General features: G+C 49.2%; 1 protein-coding gene across 1 annotated transcript; it reads left to right on the forward strand.

The window, feature by feature from the left end:
- Window positions 1-441: 441 nt before the first annotated feature.
- On the forward strand, window positions 442-4,556 carry LOC119223460 (zona pellucida sperm-binding protein 3-like). Its single transcript, XM_037480788.2, has 11 exons — window positions 442-934; window positions 1,015-1,120; window positions 1,514-1,632; window positions 1,704-1,822; window positions 2,064-2,167; window positions 2,855-3,032; window positions 3,152-3,269; window positions 3,703-3,794; window positions 3,886-3,980; window positions 4,177-4,290; window positions 4,370-4,556. The coding sequence occupies exons 1-11, from the start codon at window positions 527-529 to the stop codon at window positions 4,498-4,500; spliced, it is 1,584 nt and encodes a 527-aa protein (XP_037336685.2). The 5' UTR covers window positions 442-526; the 3' UTR covers window positions 4,501-4,556.
- Window positions 4,557-10,857: the final 6,301 nt, after the last annotated feature.

A 10,857-nucleotide genomic window follows, 5' to 3' on the forward strand; every position in this document is an offset into this window, starting at 1 on the left:
TGTCTCATGGGGGGGCCAGTGAAAGCTGCTCACTGTTTCGGGTCGTGCTTGGGTCTGTTTATAAAAGTCTTTGTTCATTACCATCATGACAAGTGGAGATTTGGCAGGCGGCGTTCGCCTTTAAAACATTTAAGGAATGTTCAACAGTTTTCTTTTTTTTCTCCACATACTTTTGAAACACTAGAAAGGCACAGAAGATCATTTATTTTTTAATTTGTTTCTCTACAAATGACTCTTGGACACAAAGCGAGGGTTGAAATGGAACGAACAGGCCGTAAAATCAACCTCCACCAGCTCGCAGGCAAGCAGCTCGTTGCCGATCATGGTGACGAGGAGGAAAAAAAGCCCCAAAAATCAAAATCCCCCCGGCCTGGAATCCAATCAGCTCGTTAGTGGCAGGCGGAGCCTGCGGCCTTGAACACTTTAAAGTACGGGTCAGACGCTACAAGGCAATGGTGCTGTCTGGAGCAAACGCAGCCAAAAACAAGCACAGGTTGTTGTTGTTTTTTTGGTGGGCTAAGCCGCAATGGGGTTCAAAGAGGCCGTTTTGTTTGGGTTCGTGCTCCTCTTCTTGGGGGGCGCTCCCCCCTCTGCTGCTACGCAAAGCTGGCCCGACGAGACTCTCGACCGAACCCTCGAGGAGCGAGAGGAGGCGTCCCCCCAGCTGCCCGGAGCGGGTCGCAAGTCCAACCGGACGGATTCCGGCGCGCCGGGGCGTCCCCTCCTCACCTACCAGCTCCGGGTCCACCTGCTTGGGAACCCGGCCGTCACCAAGCAGCCGCCGCCGCCCCCGCCCCTCGAGGCCCAGATAGACTCCACTCACGACCCCCAGGTGCCGCAGCCGAGGGCGCCCAACCCGCAGCAGCCGCAGGTCCGGCCTCAGCAGTTGTTGAAACTTATTCCGGGCCCCGATCTGAACCCACCCGTCAAGCCAGTAGGACTCCGCTTCTTTTTTTTTTTTTTTTTCGTTTAATCTTCTGTAACTAAGTGTCATTCAGCTGGGTTGTTTTCCAGGTCCGGACACAGGCGTTTGAGAAGCGGGTTCCTGTGCCGCCCAGCAGCGTGGCGGCGCTCTGTGGCCAAAGAGGGGTCAACGTAGAGGTCAAACAGAACTTCCTGGGTAACTGCTGCTCGCTTGCTTGTTTGAACTGCTTTGTTGTTGTGGGGGGGGGGGGGGCGGGTCCATTTGGCAGACCTTCTTGCTCCGGTGTCTGATAAAAGAGGGTTTTGCTTTCGAGCCCTGAATTGGGAAAGCGTAATCTGGCAGTAAAGCTGGGACACGCTGTGCTGATTACTGCAAATGGCACGGACGGTGGACATGGCTAATATATATTATTTTATTTATTTAATTTCCTCACTCGTGAGAGGCATCCTCTCGCATGGCCGACTCATTAAGAGCCCTTTTGTTAATTTGTCCTGTGGCTGAACCTCCTGTCGCTGTGAGTTTGTTATTGACTGGACCAGGAGAAGTAATGGCCCCTGAATTAAGCTGCGCCTTCTCCTCCGTTCCTAGGAAACGGCCAGTTGATCCGTCCCAGTGATCTGACCCTAGGAGGTTGCGCCGCGCTGGACATTGATCACCACATCCTGCGGTTCCAGTCGGAGTTGCACGGCTGCAACAGCGCAATAAGGGTGTGTGTGTGTGCGCGACTAATTTACTGTCAATGTGTTTACACAAGTTGTAACTTTTTTTCTTCTATCAGATGACTGAAGAAGACCTCATCTACTCCTTTTCTCTGCTGTATTATCCCGCTCCCATTGACAACACCTTCATTTTTAAGACCAACCCCACTGAGGTGGTAATTGAATGCCACTATCAAAGGTAATCCCCCCCCCTTAGTTTGTAAGGGGGTAGGGGGCTTATATTGAATAACTTTGCCTCATCTCTGTGCTGGTCTTCTCCTGTACTTTTGCCAGGTTGCCTTCTATGCGGTATTAGATGAATTTATCAAATTATTGTATTTACCTCACTGTGCCACTTTCGTGTGGGTGACACACACACACACACACACACACTGCTGCCACTCTCCAGTGACCTACCCGTCCCTCAAATGTCCTCACAGGAGGCTTTATGTGAGCAGCGGCGCCATGATGCCGACCTGGAAGCCGTTCGTCGCCAGCATGCTGGCGGAGCAGGAGCTGCATTTCTCTGTGCGCCTCATGACAGGTGGGCAAACCCGTTATTGTTTCAGTACCTCTCTGGCGCTCTGGCCATGGGGGGGATTACTCGTCTAATCTCTGCTGTCAGTCTATCTTTGTGTCCGGCCCGCGGTACATATCACACGTCTATCATAACTGGCCCGCCGGTCAATCGGATGCGCACTGCTGATACTAAAGTCCTGGAAGGCACTGCAAAAGCTACTAGCAACGGATCTATTGACTTCTCTGGTGAAGGAGGTGGGGCTTCCCAGCAAGGGAGACATGACAGGGGTATTGTATTGGGTATCTTGATTCAAGGCAGTTTTTAACTTTGGGCTTCTGTGATTGAGTTCGACACGTCTTAATCGCCTCAAAATAGATTTAAATATGTATTTAGGAAAGCACCCACTGGAGACGCAACTTGCTTTATGCACCTTCAACAACTGCTCACACACAGTATGCAGCACTACTGATACCTCTGACACCCTATACACTATATCATTTTTACAAAAGAGTTCATACTAATCTTACCCACTGAGTTTAGTTTATTGTCTTTCTGTGCTGACATTCATTAAGGCTCTTCAGTTAAACGTAAAACCATCTGATACTTGCACATGTTAATCAAGCAAACTATAGCTATATCGAATTGCACCCCCCCCCCCCCCCCCCCTCCTCGCTTGACCTCTTCTCTTTGCCCTGTGGGTGGGCTATTTAGAGGACTGGGAGTCACAAAGGCCTTCCGGCGACTACCTCCTGAGCGACGTGGTACACATCGAGGTGGCGGTTGACCAGGGCCACCACGTCCCGCTGAGAGTCTTCGCGGACACCTGCGTGGCGACCAAGAGCCCGGACCCCAACACTCAGCCCAGATACTCCTTCATCAACAACCACGGGTGAGAAGCGGCAGCAAGCGACGCAGTCATAGTCGTCGTGGCGGCCGGGCTTTGGGGTCAGCGCGGCGCTCTTCTGGATATGTGTCATGGGTCTGTTTTGGTTCTAATTGCCTTACAAGGTGTTTAAGTGATACCGAGGTGACGGGAGCCAAGTCCTACTTCATGCCGAGGAGCCAGGAGGACAAACTTCACTTCCAGCTGGAAGCCTTCAGGTTCCCCAACAACCAGAGAAATTCGGTAAGACGCGTTCACGAGAGCCGCTCTGGAATCGTAAAGCTTTTAATTTTTTTTATTTATTTATTTTTTTTATTACTGCAGTCTGACTCGACGTGTTGCATCAACATGTTGGTGCCAAGTTGGCAAATAATGTACACCTTTTTAGTTTGGTTTCTCATTTGAAGGCTAAAATGCTTTCCAACTGAGGACGTGAAGGCCTTCGAAGAAGTTGGCGGGGCTGTGAATACAAGCCGGTCAATTGGACAAATATTTTCGGGCATCTATTCAAATTTCTCTTTAAATCAACTTTTGTGCGTTTTGCTAGTTGGGAAATTACGCCTTTATGTAACTGACTGCTTTAAAATCAATTTGCACTACTAGATAAGTTTATAAAAATGCATAATTTCAAACATCACTAACGCATGTCCATGCCGATGTCTTAATGCCTCTGAAGCTCTACATCACATGTAACCTGAAAGCAAAGCAAGTCTCCAAACCCATCGACCCGGAGCACAAAGCGTGTTCTTACTTGACCGAGGCTAGAAGGTTTGCTGAAGTTTTTTTAAAATTACCATTTCTCCTGGTGATGAGATTTCATCACCCCTTCTGTAACTCACTGTCTTGCATCTCTGGACAGATGGGTGGCATCCGGTGGAGACAACAAGGTGTGTAGCTGCTGCATGACCAGCTGCGGCGAGCAGAGACTGAAGAGAAGCCTCGGCGGGGCTGTCGGTACGGTTTCCACGGTGCACCACACCCCGGGAATGAACATTTCCTACTGACACAGGGGAGTCGTTTGGACGCCAGTCATGCCTAACATTCTCCCGCTCAAATGAGCAAAAAAGTGGGAATATTGGTTGCCCACGCCCCAAATCCTGAGATGAACCTGGATGATTTTGACTTTTTTTTTTAATACTTTATCTTCCAGATCCACAGTGGGAGGGGGTGGCGGCTCTGGGCCCCATCCAGATGGAGGAGAGCATCCTGCTGGACGAGCGGACTGGGCCCTCGGCGCTCCAAATGCACAAAGTGACTCCAGCAGGTGGAGCGTCTATTCTTATTTTCGCACATTCAACAGCTAGACTGTGTCCACATCGGCTTCATTTTGTCTCCTCCCCTAGCCTCGCGTGTCTCCACCTCCCTGCTGTGTGCCGTGAGCGTATCCCTTGCCGCCCTGCTGCTGTTGGGGTTCATGGGGGCAGTCGTTCACGGTGGACACCACAAACGCACTGGCCACTTTGTTTGCACCTGATTACAGACAATAAAACTATCTGAAGCCTCATCTGACATTACTCTTTACTGAAGCCAAAAAGTCCCAAAACCTTGGCTTAGAGTTTCTTGATTTGTTTTTAAGCTTCTGGTATTTCTCTGCAGGAGCATTTTAGTTGCATCTGACCAGCATGTTGCTCACTATATTCCAGTTTTGGTATAAAGGCTTGCCTGGGTTTTATAGGGCACTGTCATTCTTGCAGAAAATGGCCATAAAAGGTGTATCCATTTTTCCCCCCATAATAAACAGGGGGTGTTTTGAACTGTGCCAACCAGACCAGCATGACTGTGCGCACGTGGAAATGGCCCCTACACTTGTATCCAGTAGGGATGATTTGCATGTTTAATTTTAGCCTTGCTGCTAGTCCAGCCACTGCTCAATTTCAGGGAGCAAATCTAATACTCTATTACTACCAGGCTGCCATGTAATTCACTTGAGCTGGATGAGATTTTTTTTTTCTCAGTCTTTTATACTAATCCACATCATGGAAACCCTGGGGAGAAGAAGTCTAAACATCCCAGCGCCATTTTCTCTCCACGCAAAAGATGACTTACTGAATCGGCCAGATTTGAGCTTTTGGCCACTTTTCCCATTTTAATTCCCCCCCCTCCCCCTTCTGGCTTCAGCCGGTGGCAGAGTATTCTTGAAATGGGGCTCATGGTGAACTGTTGCTCGCGAGCCCGGGAAGACAAATAGACATAATTAAAAAGCCCATAAAGGCGCGCGCAGGGGCTTTTATTACAGTAATGTGCGAAGGCCTTGGTTTAATGGGGTGTTTGTTCCCCCCCCCCCCCCCCCCCCCCTGTGCGGGGGCTGACGGCTTCGCTAGCTCACTGCTGGAGCTCACTGCTCCCCCCCCCCCCCCCCATGCTCTCCATCCATCCCCGAACACACCAGAGGCTAATAAGAAGCCGTACCAACGATACTCCAGCACAAAAAAAGAGCTCTCACTCGTCCACGCGGTGATAAACGCACACTGCGAATGGAGTCGTGGAGGATGTGGGGACAGGCGCTTATTGTGTTTTTCAGACCTAATGGAGACCAACAAAGAGATTAGAAAAACTTACTGGCCTCGTGGTTCTGTCTGCACGTATCAAAGCAGCGGGGGGTTCTGTTCGCCCTCACTGATGCAAAATGCTGTTTTTTTTTTTTTAAAGATGCAGTTCATTTTTAAACTACGTCACTGGATGCAAGAACAATATATTGACGTGTGTGTCAAACCATGTTCCCAATTTTTGGGAGTGCGGGTTTAAATGTCTCGTCATGACCGAGAGGATCATCATTACCATCACGCAGAGGACCAACGGACCTAAAAGCTGACCAGCGGAATGGCAGAGTCCTGAATCAGCCATTTTTCCACCGACAGGATACGTGACCCCTAGGGCACGAGCCAAATGCAAACGCACACATTAGAAGTGATGGCGTGTGTTCAGTGGCAAGCGAGGGGAGTCCTCTCGTCGCCTCGCAAATTTCACCGAGAAGCCGCAGCATGTCTTTTCTCTTGTCAACAAAGAGATACATGGTTCTGTTATTACTCGCGGCCTCAGAAATCTCCGTAGAGATACAATCTGACTCCAACTATTGCTTGAATTTGAATAAATTATCCAAGGCTGTTTCGTTTAAGCCACAAGCGCTCGTTGTGTTTATTATGCGCGCCTCATAAGGACTGCAATGTTACGCCGGGGTCCGGAGAGAGCGCACGCGGACATGCACGCGGCCGCTGTCCAGGCCTATAATTAACCCTCTTCATTAAGGGAGGGAAAAAAAAGTTTCTAACGAAGGAAATGGATTTAATTAGCTTGGTCTTAGCCCAGGCACCGGAGCGCGCCGTGGACGCTCACAAAACAATTAAGCCCTCTTTTATCCTGGCTAATGGCTTTAGTGACTCAGAGCTTTTCTCATTAAGACTATCAATAATATGCTGATTACACGCGTCCGCCGCTCGCCTTGTCCCCCCCTCCCCCCCCCCCCCCGAGGTTGTGGGGCGCGGGGCGGTCCGTCTCAGCGGCGCTTTCCGTCCGAAATAGACGTTTGGATTGCTTTCGGCTGCAGGCTTGGTTGGACTCTTCCCGCAGCTCCTCTTACCGAGGAGGGGCCCGCGTGGCTCTCACGGGGGGGGGGGGGGGGAGGGGCGCCTCTGGAGTCGTACTGCTGAGCGCTCTGTGGCGGCCTTGATCATAGACTGAGTGCGGGGGCTAAGACACGGGCACTTGATGGAGGCCGACAGGCGTCTGTCACCCGGGCAGGAAGACAGAGGGCCTGTGCGTTGACCTTCAGTCTCTTCCTGTTGTAACAGGCGAAGGGGGGGGGGGGGGGCCTCCTCCTCCTCCTGCTCCCAGAGGAGGCAAGAGGAAAGCGGGGTGGCTTGACCTGGGCTGCCACACCTTCACACCAACCCACACCCACTGTGCGCTGCATCCCCAAACATCCCTGATGGGGGGGCTGCCAGGCTCCCTCTGATCTCGATGCTATTGTGTGGGTTGTTTTGCAGGCAAAGTTCTGAAGGTCCCATGTGGCCACCTACGCAGCTGAAGGAAAGACCTTTGTTCGGTTCCTAGTCTCCTTTGCTGCTATCTGTCGTGTAGGTCGGGCTGGCAAATAATTACAAAGTCAAAATTTAGTCAGGTTTAATGTTTTTTTTTTTTTTTTATTGTTTCAATGAATAATGATGGAACACAAGTCAATGCATTAAACCTTACTGACTTACTTTTTTTTTTTTTTAGCTTTTAGAGGCATTTCAAATGGAATCCCCATAAATACAGTATTTGAGCCTTTAGTTGAAATAGATTTTTTTTCTTATGATTTGGATTATGATTGTTGCATACATCTGCAACACCGTGACATCTATATTGGCAAATATAAAAGGAAAAAATTGCCGTAATGCAGCCAAAAGCATGCTCAGTGTTAGCAAAAGTAGTCTGAGAAACCAAAATATAAAATGAGGGTAAATCAGGGATATTCTCTGAAGGTTCCTTTGATATTGTGATACTGATTCATGGCGCACAGTCCGTCTCGCCGTGCCGGCGTAGAATAAACCGTGCAAAGTGCTAAACATTGGGCTAACCTGTGAGCTGATGTATTCGAAAGGACAAAAAGAATGTGATCCGTGGAAACGCCTGTAACCCATTGATTTGTTTTAATATGCAGTGTAGTTGACCTCGGCCTCAATGCAAATGATGCGTAGCAACCTGCTGGTCTGCTTTTCACATGGTTCGATGTCGAGGATCCACCTCGGAGCGACCTTTTCGGAGCCCGAGTTTAAATCAGAAAGGGCTCATAAAGGATTAATACGCTGAAACCGTTTTCTTAAAGTTGCAGGTCCCCTATTGTCGAGTTATGTCGAGATGTGCCGCATGAGCCAGATCCCAAAATAAAAAAGGAAAATATTTTTTGTTTCTCATAGGCCTAGTCGTGTGTGCCCCCTCCCCCCCCCCCCCCCTTACCAGCTCCCCCGCAGCGCCTCGTCAGCTGTGCCAACAGCACCATGCAGAACCTCTCCGGCCCGGTGCGAGATAAATAAATCTGCACCAGGGAAGTTAACGCGGATGTGACTGACCGCAGAACAGATGTCTCTTCTGAAATAGCACGAGATCCATCTCATCGGGAACTCAACACCTTCCTTTTAACCACCAGAAGGATAACCACAACAAAAGCCCCCCCCCCCCCCCCCCTTCCGTTCATATCCCGCTTTAGATGTGGGTGTTTTCTTTTTTTGGCACACAATGGATGAAAATATTCTGGCCTTCGTGTTTGATGTTGTCTTTTTCTTCTTCTTTTTTAATCCCCCCCCCGTACCGAACAAAGCCCTCAGGTGCACGACCAGGGACAAAGGGATGGGGACGAAACGGAGAAACGCACAACTCTCTTTTTTTTTTTTCCCCCGAACTCACACACTCGTCCTGTGGACCGCGACCTTTAATCCTGATTGGCACGCCCGGAAAGGGGAATGAACACGCGGCACACAAACAAGCGCGCGAGAGCTATCAACCTGAATAAATAACTCCCGACCCCTTTCTTATCTCGCAAAACGCAAAAACTGGCCGCGGCCTGGACGGAGGAAGCTGTCTGCACCTCTGTTTTGCTTTTTTTTGCCTCATGCGGAGACGGAATCCTGTTTTTCTCTCTAGATCCATCCTAGTGGTTTTTTACACCCCCGGGAGAGTCGTTTCCCTCCGTGTTGCGTGAGACGTACGCGGAACCCGCCACGCCGGCCATACGCGATCCCTCTTTCCTGCTTATCTTTCAGCGCTGGGGTCTCTCACCAAGGGAGGAAGAGAGGATTTTCCAAGTGGCCTCTAAAAGCTGTTTGCGACACGTATCCGGCCCCGTGCTCGTCTCCGCGCTGAGGCCTCCCCCCCCGAGGTGCCGCCCGTTTATGACACCTGTGGCCGCCGTCCCTGGAGGACGCGGGTCTCCTCCGAGGCCCAAGTTCAGGTTCCACACGTAAATGCCAAGATTTCCGCACACACGACTCATAAATGATGCAAAATTAAAGGAAAGTACGGAGTACATTTTGCAGGTTCCCAACGCCCTGTAGGAAAGTGAGTGTTCATCCGATGACGTGATGTGTACTCGGCTTCACAAAAGTCATTTTCTTTTCCATTCTCCTGAAAAACAAAAGAAGCTAAAAACGAGCTCTGGAGCCGTTCGGCTCTCTAACGGAGCAACACCGCCACCTGCAGCGGATTGAAGCCAACAAAGGGGTGGAGTGGGGGGGGGGGGGGCATGCACGCCAGGCGTGCTCAATCAAACACAGATTTGTACCACCTTCATTGTGTAGAACCGGTGTATCCATTACTGCGCCTGTGAGTCATCGCAGTGACTGTGCAGGGTGGAAGCCATTCTGATGGCCACAGCTGCCCTCCTGTGCTTCTCTCGGGTAGGACCCTTTATGAAATGGAAGGGGCGCGTTTGTTATGGAGGGCTCACGTTGTTTCCTATTTATGTTTTATGCCCAGACCGCAGAGGCTCCCAGAGGTGCGACAAAGGCCTTGGAAGCTGAGATCACAGGACAGCGTCTTAAATGTTTAACATTGAATGAGGGAAGTTGCTTAGTTGCATTATGGGATTTTGTAGAGTCCAGTGTTTTTGTTTTTGCATAGCTCAGCCTCTGCTGCTTCAGTTTGGACTATTCTTTTGTTGGATCCTTCTATAGTGAGGCCCAAATGTTATGGACGAACAACTCCTAAATCACTGGAGGGCCTTTCTATTGCTCTCTGACAATAAAGACTGAATGTTGAATGTTGAATGGAATGTAAATGTGAGATACAACTTCCTGAAGTAGGGGCGGGGGGAGGGGTGGTGATGAAGTACAATCATTTGGTCATTAATGTCCATCTGTGCCTGCTGTTGCCATGGCCACCAGATGGAGCAGTCTATCTATTAATGGAGCTTGTGTGGTACCATCAAACCCAATAAAAGCAAACCATTCAGCAGCAGAATTAAGTCAGTTTTCATAACTTCCTTTTTCGTTCTGTTTTGTTCTTTCTCAAAACCGATTATTAAAGATATTTGTAAGGCCAGAAAGAACCAGTCTACTTCCCAATCAAATATCTCTAAATTGAAATTATTTTAACAGTATATTTTTGCAATGTGAACTGTATCATCTTCAGAGCGGTGCTCATAGTTGTGTGTTTATGTGTGTGGGTGTGTGTGTGTGTGTGTGTGTGCGCGTGCTGTATTTAATTGATCCAGCCCCTGGCACACCACTCGTGCACCAACACAAACACACCCGCACGAACACACACTCGGTGATCCCCCGCCCACCCTCATCCATAAATACATTTCCACTGCAAATCACACGGAAAAATAAATCACCATGGTTACGGTAATATAATAATTGCCGTGCTTGAAGGAGGCTCCTGACTGATGACGCTCGCGAGGCCACTTCAAAATTGGTAATTACAGAGCGAGCGTGGCGTTTGATTCAGCAGCAGAGAGAATGTTCGATCCAAGACTGTCGCCTCACATTATCACCAGATTATTTGTTTCTGTGTCATTTTTTTTCTCCACATCCATACTGATATTGTTTAAACCGTAGTCCGATAGAGGTGATGATCGTGTCTCCTGAAGGGTGAAAATGATTGGGGCCTTATTATTGGCCACTGATGAAGGGCCTTCTCTTTTTTGGGCTCCGCTTTGCTTCAGCAAACAAAAACAAAAAAATGTTTGTGATTAATCGAGTTACCTGTGGCCCATTCCGATTGGGTCAATACAGTTTAGTTCAGTTGAAAAGGTTTAACTTTTTTTTATTTAATTTTTTGCAAAGGCTAATCACAGTGTGTGAAGAGGAATTAAAAGGTAACTTCAATGGGGAAAAAAACGCAAATGGCTATCGCA

Source organism: Pungitius pungitius, chromosome 3 (assembly GCF_949316345.1).
Source record: "Pungitius pungitius chromosome 3, fPunPun2.1, whole genome shotgun sequence".
Lineage (NCBI taxonomy): Eukaryota > Metazoa > Chordata > Actinopteri > Perciformes > Gasterosteidae > Pungitius > Pungitius pungitius.

Coding starts and splice junctions, on each gene's coding strand:
- LOC119223460 (XM_037480788.2), top strand. CDS start 527: ATGGGGTTCAAAGAGGCCGTTTTGTTTGGGTTCGTGCTCCTCTTCTTG. Junction 3,033..3,151: donor TCCTTCATCAACAACCACGG/GTGAGAAGCGGC, acceptor TTGCCTTACAAG/GTGTTTAAGTGATACCGAGG. Junction 3,795..3,885: donor TACTTGACCGAGGCTAGAAG/GTTTGCTGAAGT, acceptor ATCTCTGGACAG/ATGGGTGGCATCCGGTGGAG.